The 18,319-nt window shown below is 42.0% G+C and overlaps 2 protein-coding genes across 2 annotated transcripts in view; one reads left to right on the top strand and one right to left on the bottom strand.

Moving 5' to 3' along the window:
* The window catches only part of LOC308327526 (beta-1,3-glucosyltransferase-like), a gene marked incomplete at both ends in the record, with an annotated part of 37,147 nt that extends 26,312 nt beyond the window's left edge, over positions 1–10,835 (bottom strand). Inside the window, 2 exons of the mRNA XM_080781046.1 lie at positions 4,485–4,594; positions 10,784–10,835. Coding sequence (XP_080637172.1) covers positions 4,485–4,594; positions 10,784–10,835 — 162 coding nt within the window. The remainder of the gene's footprint in view (positions 1–4,484; positions 4,595–10,783) is intronic.
* An 819-nt stretch (positions 10,836–11,654) lies between these two features.
* On the top strand, positions 11,655–18,109 carry LOC308327010 (uncharacterized protein). The gene is made up of 4 exons (XM_080780129.1): positions 11,655–11,778; positions 14,310–14,478; positions 15,142–15,333; positions 16,378–18,109. The coding sequence occupies exons 2-4, from the start codon at positions 14,424–14,426 to the stop codon at positions 16,494–16,496; spliced, it is 366 nt and encodes a 121-aa protein (XP_080636255.1). The 5' UTR covers positions 11,655–11,778; positions 14,310–14,423; the 3' UTR covers positions 16,497–18,109.
* The last annotated feature ends 210 nt before the right edge of the window (positions 18,110–18,319 follow it).

The raw sequence follows: 18,319 nt of genomic DNA, 5'->3' as shown, positions 1-18,319 counted from the left end.
CAGCCCAAATGTGGTTTTTTAATGCTCTTTGCCGAGCTGATGCCATTTAAATAAAGGCCTTTTTAAGATTTTACCTGACATGAGAGTGCCTTGGATCTCCTCCTGTATTGCATGATATTGGTTTTAATAATGTAGCTTTAGAGTGGTTTTATAACTATCTGCATGACAGATCTCGGTCTGTAAAGGCCCGCAGGGCTCGGTTTTAGTAATTAATAATATTGTCTCCACCCTGAAGGACTGTCAAGCAATTTATGCGGACGACACAGTTTTATATTGTGTTGTCAACTCGGAACAGCTTGCTGCTGAGAACCTGCAGCTTGCCTTAAATGCTCTCCAGGATGCCCTGGTACAGTAAATCTAAGGTTTGTTCTAAACGCAAGCAAAACTAAATTGATGTTGTTTTCTAGGGCTATGAACATTGTTTTGATAATGTTCGTATAACATCTGCAAGCGGCTCCACGATTGAGAGGGTCTCTGAATATAAATATCTTGGCATCTGGCTCGATGACAAACTTTATTTTAAATACCATATAGTTGAAAACTTTTTTGTGCAGAACTAAGTTGTTTTCCAAACTCTAGTAAAAATCTAGAATTGAGGCCACTTTTCTCTCAGTCCTGGACTATTGATTGGACTAGTGATATTATTCATAGGTATTTTTGAACCACCTAGGTACCGTCTACCACTCTGCCTTAAGGTGGACTACGGGTGATAATTACGGTACCCACCACTGTGCACTGTATGTGAACTCAGGTTTATCCTCTCTGACTGAGAGGCGGGATAAACACTGGTACCTGTTTTTATATAAAGCTATTGCTGGGATGCTCCCTGGCTATATTTGCTCCATGCTGGTACAATAGCACCTATCAGAACCGCTCTGGGGATGTCTTAAAGCTCCTCATGCTCAGACAGAGCAGGGCAAGGCAGCTTTCTCTGTCAGCAGCACAACATCTCGGAATAAACTCCCTGCCAGTTCAAAGGAATGCTCCAAAACACTTTTAACAGTGAGTGCTCCTGTTTCAATTGAGTCATTTTTATTTATTCATTTTGATTAATTGGCTGTTCTGCTTAAAGTTCCTTTGTAATTTATCCTGATTTTATAATGTAAGGTGTACCGGATGTATTTTGATTTGTATTGTGTTGTATTGTAACCTCGGCTACATTGAAAATGATCTAGGGCTTGCCCTCAATTGTATTCCCGAGTTTAAATAAAGGTGATGACCAGGGCACAAGAATAACATCAAGGGCACTTGAGTTGCACAGTGGTGGCCGTCCACCACCGTGCTGTCCTAGGGGTTTGAATCCACCTTGGCTTGGCCGAGGGACAGGTAACTGTGATATTCGCCACTGCACGCATTCCTACAGGCTGGCCACGCCACCGGTTAGTGGGTCATGTGGAGTAGGACGAAGGCTCTACGACGTCTACGTCCTCCCTCCAGCAGATTTACAACAACGCACATTATTATTTAGCTAATTCCGCTATTACAGTACATCAGGCATGTCCAATGTCCCACCCAGAGGCCAATCTTGGCCCGCGGGCTTCTTCCTTAAATGTAAATGTATGGCCAGTCATGTTAGTGTTTTTAATTTAACCTGGGCAGACAGGCTACAGTATTTCTCAGTAAACCTTTTAAGGATTCCTAACTACTTCATCCTTTTCCACACCATTTTTTTGTGGCTACAGTGGCATTTGAACAAAAGAGAATGTATTGGACTGTAAATATAATAGCAATATATTGCATGCATGCATGGACGGGGAAAAGTTTTAAAAAGGCTGAATTGTTCACAACACAGTCAACAACAAACTTGATATTGCATTGAATTTTAAATACAATGCAAGTGCATATATACTTTTTTACTTTTTGATGTATTTTTACTTTACTGGAGTATTTCCAATACTTCAATACTTTTACTTCTACTCCACTACATCTCAAAGGCATTTTTTAATATACTTTTACTCCACTATAGTTATTTGAAAACTATAAATTACTTTGTAGATTTTGAATATTATTACAAAACCACTTAAGACCTACATACAGTATCAAGTGAGCTTGTAGATCTGATTTGTATACATTTTATACATTTGAAAACTTGTGAAATGGTACCTTGCATAATGAGTACTTTTACTCTTGGTTCTTTAGGTACATTTTGACGCCTTTTGTACTTTTACTCAAGTATATTTTGAATACCGAACTTGCACTTGTAACATACTATTTCTACAATAGGATATTGATACAAATGACCATCACTGGTCATTAGGGTTCATTGAAAGACTTCACAACATTAGCTTGCCTGAAGAACTTCATGGTTTGTGCACCGACAAAACTTTTTGGCTGTTGTCAGCAGTCAAAAAATGCCAATTAAGTATCATAAATAAATAATAATAATAATAATAGAATAAATAATTCATGGGGTTGGGTTGCGGCGAGCTTGAATAAATATTTGTTGAACCCTTTGGTGTAGAGTAGACAAACATGGAGTTTACTGTAGTAGAGTCTAAGGCAGCGAGGACGTCTAGTGGTAAGAACCATATACTGCAGGAGGAATCTTCTGATTCCCAATACCGGCCTCTTTACCATAGAGGTATAGGATAGAGTAACAGTATGTTTTAACAGCGGGAGACCTTAGAGACCAATGGCGAGCGTCACTTGAATTTGATTGGCTATCGCCAAATCGCCCAAATCGCCCAAAAGATGATTTTTAAGTACATAGCCCTGGTCCAGTGCTTACAGCGAGTCTCTCTCTGACGCCCTGTGGAAGTCCCTTCCGCAACATGTACTTCTTTTTGGCCGACGTTCCCCCGCCCACTTTTCGACCCTCGCCTGTTGCCTTGCTATCGCCTCTATCGCCAGTAGTTTCCGGGTCCCATTGACAAATAATGCACTTCCGGAAAATTCGTCTGGCTGTCGCCCGGTGTTAAAACGTACTGTGAGGAAGGGAGCCGGAGTGACACCAAATTTTGGTGGTCAAATATGGAAGTTCAAACGAGCGCTCAATGTTAAACCCCAGCTGCACAGGGTTTCCTCGTACTAAATCCACGGGTCCGCCTGCAGTCCCAGCTATGACCAGTAGGGCAGAGGAGCGCTTCAACTTTGGAGAGCCCCCCAGGGGGCTTGCTTGCTACTTTCAGCCCAAGCACTTTCATGGAGGTGGACGGACGTTCATGACGTCACGTGCGACGTGTGTCACATTGAGGTCACATGACCTCAATTTTGAGGTCCGGGGCTAGGCTAGGCTAAACATCCGCTCGCTCGAGCCATTGAGTTATAATTGTACTTCCGGCAGTCTTCCGGGTGCTTCAAAATGCCACTGAGCAACTTCTATTGAAATGAATAGCGGGGGGGGGGGGGGGGGGGGGCTATCCTTTTATTACTCTATGCACGGCAGCTGTCTACTTGACCTTCCTTCGTCCATGGATGGGACTGTCCACCGAACGTGGCTGGCTGCTCTCTTCAACAATGTCCTTCTTCTCTATCACAGTTTCAGACGTCTCCCACACATGGGAGCAACATGCACAGCTTTCTGTCTGCTGGCACCGAGGAGCAGTACTGTTGATGGATTTTGCGAGAAACAAGCAACCAGGTCTATGAAAACAAGCTCCAAAAGAAGCGAATAACACACGGGTATTTGAATATAGCCGATCTATATATATGAACATTTCTAACAATACAATTCTGGTACTGGAGGTCCCTGGCACAAAATGTTTCCAGATGGGGATAAGTGGACAATTCATTTGGGGTTACTTGACATGAAAATGTTTCCGAACAACTGGTTTAAACAAGGAAGCAAGTCCAAATAAGCAACTACGCTCTAGAATCAAGAGCTTCTTTTGATCGCTCAAAATGTACTTTCTTTTTTTGAGTGGTGCAACCACTCCAAGGAACAGCAATGTCCGTGTTCACCTACCTATGTGTTCACCTACCCATGTGTTCACCTATGTGACGTTAACCTACCTATGTGGCCATGAGCAACAGTATGACTATGAGTACCAGTAGGGGAGCTGTTGTGCCAGAAACAGAGAGAGAGAGAGATAGTATTAGTGCTGCACTGTTGCCTGCTAATGAGAGAGAGAGAGAGAGAGAGAGAGGAGAGGAGAGGAGGGGAGAGGGGAGTTGCACCACTCAGTTCACACGGGTGTGATTTTTTTGTAGACATCCGTCTTTCATAATGACCATTTACACTCCACAGTGTTTTGTCCCAAATGGGCTGTCCATGCTCAGAGCTGCGGTGCGCTCTAAATAGAGTTATGTCAAGTTTCACCTCTACTCTACCACTCGTTCTCGGATATAACAACATTAGATTAAGGTGATGCTTGTGCTCCTGCTCAAAAGACTGGCCACACATCATGGTGCCGCGTGCAATGAGCACTGCACCACTGGTGGTAGTATGTAATCTACTGTACCTGGTTAATAGTAGTAGTAGTTATTAGTATGAAATCCACCTGGTTAATAGTAGTAGTAGTAGTAGTTAGTAGTATGAAATCTACCTGTCCTAGTAAGTCTGCCTGCTGTAGAAACTCCTCCTTCCTCTGTTTGGCCCGACGAGCGTGGAAGGAGTTCTTCTGGCTTTGGACAACCAGCACTACCTCCTCCAACCCTGAGAGAGAGAGAGAGAGAGAGAGAGAGAGAGAGAGAGAGAGAGAGAACATAGTAACAGTTTCTCCATGGAGAACAACATGGGGTCATCTTAAAATCGTCTCATATATATATTGGTGCAGCGATATTGTCAGGGAGGTGGCTCTGTATCATTTACGACAATCAGTCACTCATATTTAATACAGTGTGTTTCTGGCGAAGATCTAACTAACATACTGTATGAGTCAAACCGCAGAAATCATTCATTTATTTTTGGAACACAGTTCTTATTTGACACCATGTGAAAAAAAGTGTATGGTAATTCAGAACGATGAAAGAAACACAACCCGGGTAGGATGTGAAATGACTTCAGACAGGCACTCTGTTGTCCTTCGTGTTTATACTGCTATAGCATCTGTTGTAGTAAAAGTGTTTGAGTGTACAGTATGAGCAAACAGCTGTCCACTGCTGCACTAGATCCCAATGTGTTTGCATACAGAGCCAATAGGTCAGTGGATGATGCTGCAGGGTTGTCACAATTATTACATAATCGCCTAATCGCAATTGTTTTAGGTCATCACAATGATTTTGTCATAATCGTCATAATTGTATAAAAAAAAAAAATTCTTGGTATATTTCGCCCTGTGCACCATTTTATTATGAACCCTAAATCATTGCAATTTATATTTATATTGTTCAAATTTCCAAGGCCAATTAAATTAAATTATTTCTGTGACAATTAATCAACTTAAATATGTAATGGTGTCGTGACAGCCCTAATGATGTGTCTGTCTCCTCTCAGCAGCAACTAGAGGTGCCTGCCATCTGGTACTTTTCATTGACTATACAGTAGCTCAGCATTTAATACAATCATATCATTCAATCGATGATTAAAGTCAATAAAGACCACTTCACACAATTGCTGCCTGAAGGAGAGTTATTATACTTGTTGCTGAGTAAGATGTTAAGCCAATTGTTTGTTGATTCTAAACAACAATCATTATAGCTAATAGGCGTTTGAAGGCATTATACTTTCTCTCCTCAATCGTTTCTTGCATTGAATATTTTTCCTCCTTGGGAAGCCTAGCCCTCTCCACTTTTTGTGTGGTAGTCAATAAATGAATACGAAAGAATGAAAATACATTGCTTGGATGCACCTCGAATGACCCTCCTAAAGGCCTCATGAAGGTTTTGGGGCTTCCTCCTCACGGAGGATGCAGGCTGGGGCGCCAACCCATACTGCTACCGGGGTGCCGTCTACATTCCGGCTGTCACCCGTCTCTTTATCCAATTGCAACTCAGAAAGTGTGAGTGTACAAATGTAACCCAATGGAGGCATAAGGGTGCATTGAATGGACCCTTATGCGTCCATTGGGTTACACTTTCAGAGTTAAACTAACGCTCATGACTTTACAGTATTAGAGAAAGAGCGAAAATGAAGTCACTGCATGTTGTTAATTGGTCCAAAGAGAATTTGCAATATTACTTACGTTCAGGTAATACAACCTAGGATTACAGACGATACATTTCAAAATACAATGTGATGAAGAGGATTCCACCCCATCAGAACCAGAATGTACAGAACTGGTCCTGACCCTTGGACCACAATGGAAATAAATGTTTCATTACACTGTATGTGCACAACATCCTGGGTTGGCGTTATATTTAGTTGGAACTTGTATTTTGTTTTTACCAAAACAACAGAAGCTACAGGGAAGCAAAGTCTGTAATCAGTACTCCTCTCACGGACATTCACATCCAAGTGTTGTCTAGAAGAGGACTTTCATTCACTCGAGTGATTTTGATGTCAAGACCTTTTTCCTCTACAGAAAACATGGTACATGATACACATTTTAAACTGAAATCTTATTCCAGCGTGGAAAGCCAATTAAATGGGAGCCACTAGACTAAAGTGATCATATCCCTGTAGTCCACTAGACTAAAGTGATCATATCCCTGTAGTCCACTAGACTAAAGTGATCATATCCCTGTAGTCCACTAGACTAAAGTGATCATATCCCTGTAGTCCACTAGACTAAAGTGATCATATCCCTGTAGTCCGGGGGAGATATTAGACTTTTAGGTCATCAGGCTGAGATTGTGAGCCACTCTGTTACACCAACAGGTGTTCAATATACTCAATACAATAGAAAATTGCAGTTAAGTCAAAAGGGCTTTACCCATCCAGTAACTAATACGTTACGTAAGGGATAATGTCATGTGTGGTGGTGGTCATTGTTGGGAGATAATTCACCGACAGGGTGATTAACCACCAAAGCGAAGCAGAGCCAGACATAGCTCTGGTCCATAGCCTTCTACTGCTTCGATTCTGCCCTGCATGTGACTATCAGTATTAAATCTCAAATCAAAATCAGACCAGCCTCTCCTCTTTTGTGGAAATCTCACGAACGTTTGACCTACTCACCAATAAAAAGACGGGTTGTGTCAATAGAAAGCCTACTTTCCTTAGTGGACGCACTCTGAGCCCCCCACCACACGTATAAACGGTACTTTTTGGCCAAAAAGGTGATTTTTTTTCACCAGAGGAAAAATATTCTCTATGAGGCAGTTCTCTGGGCAATATCGGTAGAGGGCGCAGCGGAGTAACTAAAAGTATTTTTTTTCCGGTGGAAACTAAATCCCTTTTTGGCCAAAAAGTACCGTTTATACGTGTGGTGGGGGGCGTCCACTAAGGAAAGTAGGCTTTCTATTGACACAACCCGTCTTTTTATTGGTGAGTAGGTCAAACGTTTGTGAGATTTCCACAAAAGAGGAGAGGCTGGTCTGATTTCGATTTGAGATTTAATACTGATAGTCACATAGCCTTACTGCAGGGCAGAATCGAAGCAGTAGAAGGCTATGGACCAGAGCTAAGCCAGACATTATTACATGGCTACTAAATACACAAATTAATAGATTGACCCAAATGTGACAACAAAACAATGTATTTCCTTGCTTACGGTAATGAAAGTATTCCAAGTTGGCCCCCGTAGAGGCAACGAGTCGCCTCGGAAACAAGGACATGAGTGTTGATCAAATGGAATAAATGTTCGGGTATAGAGCATCATCTCTTTCTCTCTTCAAATGTTTTCAAAAACATTCTTGAAAGCATGTTTAGTTAAATGACATTGTGTGTTAGTTTACATGGCTGTCATGTTGGGTACAGCAGTCCAAGCAGTGCAGCGGCTGCAGCCAGGTGCTCCAAGCCTTTGATTAGACAGTGGTCTGTTATAGAGCGAAGCGGTCTTTATCCAGAAATAACACACAGCTGAATTTGGCGATTGACCATATATACTCATATATACTTTACATTGTTTTCAACCATTTTCCAAAGCATACATTTATTTTAGTTTTTTACTTTACATTTTGGGAGAATTAGCCAATTTAACATTAAGGAGCTCACAATGTTTAGGTGGCCACTGTATCCATGCACCTGACTGATATGCTGTATTTTTTATGAGTTAGTAGTGTAGCAATCTAGGCATTTTTTTGTTCGTTAGTTCTTTTGCTACTGTTCAATAAGGTACATTGAAGCGCAGAGGGGTCCACTGCATCTAAGACTGGTTTCCATAGCTTCGTGAAGCCTTCCATGTTATCACGGAGGAGATAAGGCAGTTTCTACAGAGGAACCACAGTCATTGCAATTTAATATTTTTTGGTACATTGTTTATTATTAGTATTATTGTTTTGTTTTTTAAATAGCATTTGTGACTTCTTTTGACTCTTCTGTATTCTTATACTGACCTCTAGTGGTAAATCTCTAGGCCACCTTTTGGCCTGAAACACAAATTGCTATGACTGACAATTACTATGCCTGAAATTAAAGTAAAGCAAGCGTCACTGTCAAAATATTATAAAACCAGTTGAAACCATGCATGTAAGCCCCTACTTACCAACAGGACTGTGTGTAGTCTGACTCTCTCTTGCCTGCAGTGACAACAATGACATTTATATCATTTAGAAAGCTTTGTAGAGAAAAGGCATATTGTGCACACCTACAAGGACAGGTACGTATAGCCAGCAACCAAATGCCAATCATGAGAAGAAAAGGGTCCCACACACTGTCTTCACTTATAGAGCAGCAGTATATTCAGAATGACAACGTTTCTGTCTAAACGACCTTCATCAAGTACCTGATGAAGGTCTTTTAGAAGGGAAGAGTTGTGTTAAATGTTTCTAAATGTCAAGGTTTTTCTTTTTTCAAAAATAGCAGATGTACAAGCTCACAAAGCTTCTATTTTTGAATAGCCAAAGTATAGAATATTTGTTAAAGTGGTTGTGATTATAATAAATAATTTAGCCGAGGACCACCTGGAACACAAATAATGCACAAATAACAGACATAATTAGACAAGCAAATAAAAACTACATAATTCAAAGTGAAAACAGAGGTATAAAACAAACACTAAAAGCAGAATAAGAACTCGGTCGCAGGGAAATTAGTCAGTCCACTGGGAATGGGAAAAAGCCCAAAACATCTCTTAGCTGTAAAAATCCAGCTCTAATCTCCCAGATGTAAAATGTTGATTTTGAAATTGCTATTCATAATGACAACTGTGCGTGTAATGATATAGCCACTTCCATAAAACAGTAGGCTATAGAGCTCATTCTGGTGTAAATATGTCTTGGTTGGTGCAGTTATGTCAATTCATCCATACACATACAGTACTGATAATACACCATGCAATATTCGGAGACCACACTTACATTTAGATTGTGAGGCGTGTCTTTGTCACCAGCCTCACAGCAGTGGTAAAGACCTGGAGGAGAGATGAACCACAGTTCATGTGGGGAGTTATGGCAAATACTGAAATAACAGGATTCACTAATTATGCTAGCATATCTCCAAAAAACTATATGCATTATTAACAAAATGACAGCCAGGTTGAGTACAAATACATATATTTTATATATATATATATATATATAGGCCTATATATTTTTTTCAGCCGTCCGTAGGTGCCCGTTGAGAGCAGTTTTGAAGGAGTCAAGGGATTCGCATGTCTTAATGACTGTAGGTAGAGCGTTCCACATTTTGGTGGCATAGGAGCGAAATGAATTTAGTCCCTTGTTTGTGCCGAATCTGAGTCGAATGGTTTGTTGAACTCCCTCTGGTGTTGTGGGTGTGGACTTCATTGACATTAAGGAAGTATTTAGACAGGTACGGGTATCTTGGTGGTGTATCGAATCTTGTGGACCAGACCCATTGCAAGATGCTGTACTCTGTCGTCGACCCTAAGCCATTCCAGCCTGTCAAAAGTGGGCATGGGTGAGGTGGGTTCGGGGAGTGAGACCAAGTAGTAGCCTGACCAGTTTGTTTTGGGAAGTCTGGAGCCTTGTTTTAAGGGTCTTTGAGATGCTGTGGTACCAGGAGGTGCAGGCATAGTCGAAGAAACCTTGTACGAGGGCTCCTGTTAGGTTAGGGTTAGGCGTTAGGGTCTTCAAGGTGTTTTTGTTGACCAGTGAGGAGATCCTGTATAGGAATCTTGTTCTTTGGTTGACTTTGTTGATTACGTTGGTGGCTATTTTATCACCGGAAAGATTGCCTCCAGGATGGAACCTAGGTAGGCCTACTGTAGGTAATTTCATCTTTTCGTGTGATAATATTATCACCCACTCTAACCAAGAAGCCATCTGTGTTCCATTCACCTCCACCATCTGTTCTCTCCCCTCCAGGTAGGATTGCATCCGGCTCACTGATGTGCTATAGTACGGTACCATGATGAAACCTTTCAGATAATGTGCCAGAAACACCAGTAATTCTAGTAGCCTATAGTTTATTCTACAGTAGCCTGCCTACACAGTAGGCTAATCTATCAATCATTAAGTTTGGATTCAGTCCGTATTATCCAAACTAAATGATAATACTCATTTATAAAAATGAAGTTTGGAAAGTGTATGTAGTTACAAACTACATAATATTATTGTTTTGGGGTTCCTGAACTTCCTGGACATATGAGGTGGGCTCAGGACGGTGGCTCAACATTCTCACACATCTACTGTACTCCAAAATCTGTATTATCAGGTTAACAGTCTCTTATTTACCACGCCTATATAAAAGCCACAGTCCAGCACGTGCATCATGCATCATGCATGGGCGAACCAAACAATGGCAATGCTTGTCTCTGTATATGTCCCCTGTCGACATTAGCTGCTATATTAGCTTGCAGCCTGTGCTGTGCTGTGGTCTAATAGGAAAACGCACTCTTACCAATAAGCGACAGGAGAAACACAGCGATGCAGTTGCACCCGATAACCTGCATGTTAACCACCATGCTATTATGGTGGTGTCATGGTTCCTGTAATATAATCACATGCATGGTGATGGAGGACGGTGGACTCTACTCTATGGTTAGGTCTACTCTAGACGAGAGAAAAACACGTCTACGGTAGCCAATTATAATAACAACAGTGTTCAGCAACACGCGCTGGCAGCCTTGTCTCTGTTGCGTTGTCCTATGGTGCCCTCCTGTGGCCAAGAATGATGCGGCACGGCAGCCTCAGGCGAGTTGAGTTGAAGCTTTTCTCTTCGCACGCAGACGAGGAACGAGACGAGTTGTTGAAGTGGGTTTAAATCTTAGAGCATATATACTCTAAGGTTTAAATGGGCTGGCTCAGACTGTAATTTATGAATTTATGAATTTCATGAACACGAGGTCAAAAAGTCATATTATCTGCTAGTGGCCAAATTAAGTATGTTTGGGTTTGAACTGTAACCCATGCCCAACATGGGAGCATAATAATTAATTGACAATAAATATAATCAATCAACATGACACGTTGATTTAAATGTATTTGTACTGTATATATAAATACAAATGTACAAATAATCTTGTCCTATCAAAATTGTATACCAGATCATACTAGGAAAATTATTTACCCTATGACAATCTGTAAATGGTAGCTAGTTTCCTTAATTGGTTTAGTTGAAATCGTTCAAAAATTGGCTGTTTTCGTCATTTTAGTCATAGGGATCGAGGGAAAGAAGAAAGGAAGGAAGGAAAGAAGGAAGGAAGGAGTGTATATTGAGACTGCCCATACACTGTCGTCATTTCTCTCAGGCATGCAGCTCTATCAACTGACGGGTGAAACGGCAAGGACTTTTAACAGTTCAACAGAAAAGGCTGCTTTACTGAATCCTACGATAACCTGGACGAATAGAAACGCATATTGAACCATTAAACACATCTTCGAATTCTACTGATGGTAAGTCTGGGGAAAAAATGCCCTTAAAACTGTTTCCTAATTTATCCTTTTAAATCCATATTTACAGAGTCCGAAGTCTACTCAATGCAATTATGTTCTGGCCCAGTTTATGCAGTTTATTTTCTAAGCTTTACCAAATTGGGCTATTTGGGAATATAGACAGCAGCAATTTGTCAAACTATACTTGGCAGAATCTGGGGATTAAAGCTCAAATAGCTTCGCAATTAGGCTATTACAAGGACGAGCTGGTTGGTTTGTGTAGCCTATACTGTTATATGTGCCTAAGGTGCAACAAACAAAGTAATTTAACTGGAACGTCAAAGTCAAGTATAGCCTATGCCATCTGCATTTGTCATACTGTAATTCAGTCTGTATTAAGAACAGGTGTATAGGACTAGGCCTGCCTGTGACATTGTAACCTAGAAAATAAAAATACAGTAGCCAAGCCTACACTATACAGGCAGCTCTGCAAAATCTGGGTGCCACTGTTTAGATATATAATATAACCAAAAATAATTCCCATGCATGCATGCATGCCAACTGAACTAAAACTATTGTATTTTTACACTACAAGTATTTGAAATCTTTAGTTACTTAAACATATGCTACATTAGCCACTATTTAAACTTTGGCTATTTGAATATAGCAGATCTACAAGTTCACATTTCGCATCAGTAACACATTGTGAACTTGCATGTAGATCGGTTATTTTCAAAATATTTCTATACTGTACATTTTAATACATAGAAAGCTACTTTTTACTTTGAGTAGGCTACTGAAGTACTGTATATGCCAATGATACTTTTGCACTTTTACTCAATACATTTTGAATACTGCACTAGCTTGTATAACCCCCCCCACACACACACACACACACACACACACACGCACACACACACACACACACACACACACACACACACACACACGACACGACACACAGAGTCACAAGGCAGGGGGAGAGCTGTCACTTGTTATGTGACAAGGCTTCCATTCAGCATGGTCAGACAGACAGAAAAACAGGACAGGAGCTGTTGTTTGGATGGTTAAAACCTCACAATGTCATCCATCACATGACTCGGCACACTCCTGACCCAACAGTCTGGGTCAGGTGACTTTACCTTCCCCCAAATGACTTATAGGCTACTCTTCATTTGCTGCCTGGGTCTGAGGAGTATATGGTCAAATATGTTGGGGTGTGTGTGGTATAGCAGAAGGGAAAATGCCAATGCATTGCACTAAACGTTGCACACATGCACACATGCACACATGCACACCCACACACACGCACGCGCGCACACACACACACACACACACACACACACACACACACACACACACACACACACACACACACACACACACACACACACACACACACACACACACACACACACACACACACACACACACGTTGTCCCTCATAGCCTATAGTCAAATAATTATTGACTCGGTCAGTTATCAGTTGGACAAGGGACACGAGTGCCATGCCGAGTGGAAGGTCGGTCAGATCGGCAGTTGATGTCATCTCATCGATATGACATCATAGATAGCCCTGCCTGGACTCCATATTTCTCTGTGAAATTTCTCCATGAAATATCTTACTGCACAAGCTGACAATGGTATACTTCTACCAAACTGAAGGGTTCTGAAGTGTTCTGGTGGGCATCTCACTAACCCTTTCATTCTACCCGCCTAATATAGGTGGGTAAGTAAAAGAAGTGAGTACTTTTTTTCTGCCACTGGGATTGTATGTTTGGAGTAGCCTACAACAATAATATTACTGACATGGTTGCTAAGCATCATGTTCTGGGCACTGCACATAACTCAATACAATGTCCTCAGCCAGCATGACCATAACAACAAACTCAACACAGAGATGGGGAGTTTTGTTTTTGCCCTGACCAACAACCATCTAACCACCAACCAACAGACCGTGACTCACTCACCGTCAGTCCAATTTTAGCAATTTAGCTGACACTCTTAATCCCAGCGGGACGCCACAGTGACTGCAAGAGTATAATAGCGTATGTTCATCACACATTTCAGTCATAATAGAGGGTATGCGCATGACATCATCATCAACGCCCACTGAGTGGCAAAATACTACTTTCTCGCCTTGACAGCCCATACATCCACACAGAAAAGTATAGGTACCTACAGTATATGTACTTTTCCACTCACTTTATGCATACGCATACCCTTTATAATAGAGTCCTGCACACAGTCCAACCAGGACTTCAACCCTGGTTGTTGGAGAGCCCTGGTACTGATGCCTGTCTGTTATATTGGGGCATGAATTGGAGGAGAAGGGAGAGAGGAGTGGCAGGGAATGATCGAGGATGTTAGACCAAAGCTCAAGCAGTGAGAGGGGGGGGGGGGTGCAGTGGCAGAACTTGTAGGACGGTCAAAGTGGGAAACTCATGGTTTTCCCCATCCTGAGCCACTACCGCCCCTGTCTGTGTCTGTGTTATGTGGGAAGCTTTTTGTCTATCATTAGTTTGAGCTTTTCTGTTTAATTTCTTGTCTAGATCCATCTGGATTCATCCATTCATTCATCCATCCAGACACAACAGCATCATCCTTGTGGTCCTTAGCTCTTTCTGCCTATTCACCCATCTGTCCATTCATACATCCATCTCCAGATGAATATTGACAACCCTCCTCCCTACGGCCCATCGGCCCCTGGCTTCCCTCAAGGTACCAAGAGTTATTATTATATATAGTTGCACTGCTAAACAACACTTCTCTACTTAGTGGTATACTTAGTGGTAACCAGGGGTCATCGCCATGCTGGCTTAATTGTGGTGGGCTTTTTTTTTTGGTTAAAATTCTATGTTTGCCATTGGACATACAAATGAGTACAAAAACACATGAAGAGATATCCCTAAATGACTGTTACAGGTCTGTAACTCTAAGAGTTATGGGGCCCTTGAAAATAAAAGGTCTGAGAACCGCTGTCCTAGTGGACTCCTAATGTGTCATAGTAAATCAGTGTCATACATATTCTGAAGACTGACATTCAGTAATTGGGACTTGTGATAAAAAAATAATAACATTATAATGGTGTGTAAAACAGTAAATCTAGAATTTGCCATGGACAAAGCCAAGTCTTGCCACGGACACATTTTGTCCACAGGTTGTCCACAGGTTGTCACAGGTTTAAAGAAGTGGGTGAAAAGTGTTTCCCTACTATGTAGAATTATTAATTATTGCATTACCATGCTTGTTTTTCCACCTCCTTGTTTTTCTGCTATAGTTTACCGTCCTCTCTTTTTATTTATTTTGGCATCTAGCACTGCAGTCAGATCTCTCAATGTTTTTCTGCCTCTTGCAGTCTGACTTCTCCATGTCTATCACCAGGCTACAACCCCCAGCCAGGTGCTTATCCCGGTTACCCCGTCCAGGGCTACCCTCCCACCGGTTACCCACCACTACCAGCTGGGTATCAGGGCCCCCCTGCGCCCTACCTTTCTCAGCCAGGTTACCACCAGGGCTACCAGGCTGGCCCCATGGTTAGCCCAGCGCAGTATGCAGTCCCATCCAAAAATACAGGTACTGTGCATTTATTATTATTACTACAGCGGTGCCCGTTGGGCACTGGCCTACTTGGAACGATGCAAGTTGGAAATGCATGCCCCACCCAGATATTATGTCTGTGTCCCTTTTATGCCCACATATGGAGTCTATGCAGATGTTAGAATGATGTCAGAACAGGCCAGCTCCATATATGGACCCTGGGCAGGGGCCGTGTCCAGAGCCGGGCAGAGGCCTTTTTGGGGCGGTTCTGGACAACCGCGGGTCCGACCGACTCGACACCGGGCACTGCACCTCCTGTGGCGGTATCATGGAACGCGTGTCTAATTTGAAGTCGGTGGGGCGAACGGTCCTCGAGTTACGTGGATTACACACAGGCAGACAGAGAGACTTGGTGCATATATAGATAATCAATTTGCAACACTGTAATGTGGATGGGACGATATGAATCGGCAATAATTGTGATTAACGACAATAACACGTTAATCAAAATATGCTTAAAGCTTAATGCTTAAAACCAACCATATCCGATCTACAAGCTCACAATGCAACACATCGGACTCGTTAGCTTATATAACTGCTATTTTTGGCAAATAGATTTGTGTTGAGTGAGATAAGAGTGTACCAAAAGCACTCTTTACAGGTGTAAAGGAGCAACTTGGACACTCAGGCATGAAGGAAGCATGAGTTCAAGTCCGTTGCTCTCCCCATGTCCCCCATATATGGGGACTAGGTTGGTGGAGGGTGTGTAGAGCCCAGGATCACATTAGATGATTGACACGGGTGAAAAATGGGTTACAAAATCGTGGGATAAAAAATATATTTTAAAAAAAGCACTCTTTACAGGCAAGTATAGAGGGTTTAAGTGGTACCGAAGTATAGAGGTATTGAATGATTAATGTGAGCATGTTTTAACCACGATAAACAATAATAATGATTATTGTCCCATCCCCAATGTTGTCTCTCTCTTTCCCTCTTCCCCTCCCTTTCTCCCCACTCCGTCTCACCTTTTCTGCCTCTCTCCATTCCATCCATCATCCACCTATCCCTCGTTCCCTGCAGTCTACATGATGGACAAGCCACAGGAGCATCACGGTGGCATGGGAGGAAGTATGGGAACGGCTCTCGCCGCCTGCTGTGCGGCTCTCAGCTGCTGCTGCCTGTGGGACATGTGTCATTGAACTAGCGAGCCTAACGCTGACCCCTGCCATGCCAGGTCCCCTCCCACCCCCTATTCTATTGTATAACGTAATGTAATGAAATGAAATGTCAGGCTGCTCATGATGCATCAGGACAACATTCCACGCTTGTGAAAAGTCACTTCGGTCTAGAGGTGTAGACATACTGTAGTTGTTTCTGTATACATTTTTCATGTCATATTATATATAACTATCACCTTGTGCCTTGTTGAGAAAAGTCAGGAAAAGACAGGAATATGTCACGTACGCAGTACCTCACTCAGCTTGTATGTGAAGGCCTAGCCACTGATTGTCATGGGTTTATACGGTAGTTACATGACAGAGGGAAGAATAGCCATTTTCCCTAAGCTATTGGAAGTCTATGCTTTCAGAATAGATCAATAGAATAATGAGACCAGTAAGTATCTGTTTTAACCCATTTTGGGCCCCTTTTGGTGTTTTAAACATTATGTTATAATTTAGCTATTGAAAAATAGCAGATCTGCTACGAGCTTGTAGGTCTGCTATTTTTGAAAAATCGTGAAAATATTTATTTCAGAAAAACTGGAGGATTTAGAAGATTTCTTTTTAATTTCGAGGTCAGGCCTAAATGGGTTAAAAGTCCTCTGATGCGACAATTAAGCAGTAACAATTAAGAAAAAGGCAGGTGCGCTCCCTCTAGATGCCTTTTAGCTCAGCTATACAGTACGTATAACTAGATTCAGATACCACAGAAAGTGGAAGACTGGCTCAAATAAACATTCTTATTCACTGGGAACGCTTGGCGCGTTTCAGCCTCAGCCTTACTCAGAGCAGATTTAAAAAGTGGTAAGGCAGTGACGGTCTTGGTGCTCTGGGCTGTGTGCTCTCAAGCCAGCACGATCAAGTTTGACGACTTCACTGCTACACACACTGTTTGATTTGACAGGGGTTAGATGAAAGATAGTGAAAAAGGTGTAATCAGACCGGTTTTGAGTTCTTGTAGGCCTTCATTATGTTAGTGAAATAGAAATAGAATAGAAAGTGGCCTATTGACAGTTGTGTGTCCTCCATTATACTCTGCTACCACCTAGCAGGTCATTTCACTAATTAGTCCCCCACTGCTCTCTGGTTTTAGGTGTGCTACTTAATGAAACCATCTGGTGTAATGTTGTTATGGAATACAAATAGTCAGTGCACTAATAACACACAACACCTTGCCCATCGTGCTATGACCTAACATGACCTAACATTCTCAACCAAAATGTTGGAGGTGCATGAGGCCTATTAGAATTCACGATTCATGTTTCCGTAACCGCGTAAAAGACACACACACACACGCACGCACGCACGCACGCACGCACGCACGCACGCACGCACGCACGCACACACACACACACACACACACACACACACACACACACACACACACACACACACACACACACACACACACACACACACACACACACACACACACACACACACACACACACACACACACACACACACACACACACACACACACACACACAGACACCTGTATGCATCATGCCTGTCGGAACGTTAATGGCTATTGTTGATTATTGTATAATTGTTTTTGCATAGTTCTGATGCCTTTGTCTGTTGCAGTGACACCTAGCTTTATCAATATTAATAAAAACTATTATGTTTGAATATCACTGGTTAGTGGTTATTCATGTGTTTCAGTGATGCTGGGTCTTGTTGGAATTGTACTGGAACAGTTTACGTTGAAGTGCCCAGAGTTTCCTGCAACAAAACTGGCCATGCTAGTTAAGTGATGTTATAAGATCATACTGTATGCTGTGCGGCTGTTTGGCGTAATT

Source organism: Protomyctophum bolini (genome assembly GCF_963924005.1).
Source record: "Protomyctophum bolini genome assembly, chromosome: 13".
Taxonomy (NCBI): Eukaryota; Metazoa; Chordata; class Actinopteri; order Myctophiformes; family Myctophidae; genus Protomyctophum; species Protomyctophum bolini.
The sequence above is the reverse complement of the archived record's forward strand: the minus strand, read 5'-3'. Positions and strand labels throughout refer to the sequence as shown.

What these genes read in the sequence shown, in the direction of transcription:
- LOC308327010 (XM_080780129.1), top strand. Translation starts at nt 14,424, where the DNA reads ATGAATATTGACAACCCTCCTCCCTACGGCCCATCGGCCCCTGGCTTC. An exon ending in GGCCCCTGGCTTCCCTCAAG is followed by an intron (nt 14,479 to 15,141) that starts GTACCAAGAGTT and finishes GTCTATCACCAG; the next exon opens with GCTACAACCCCCAGCCAGGT. An exon ending in AGTCCCATCCAAAAATACAG is followed by an intron (nt 15,334 to 16,377) that starts GTACTGTGCATT and finishes CGTTCCCTGCAG; the next exon opens with TCTACATGATGGACAAGCCA.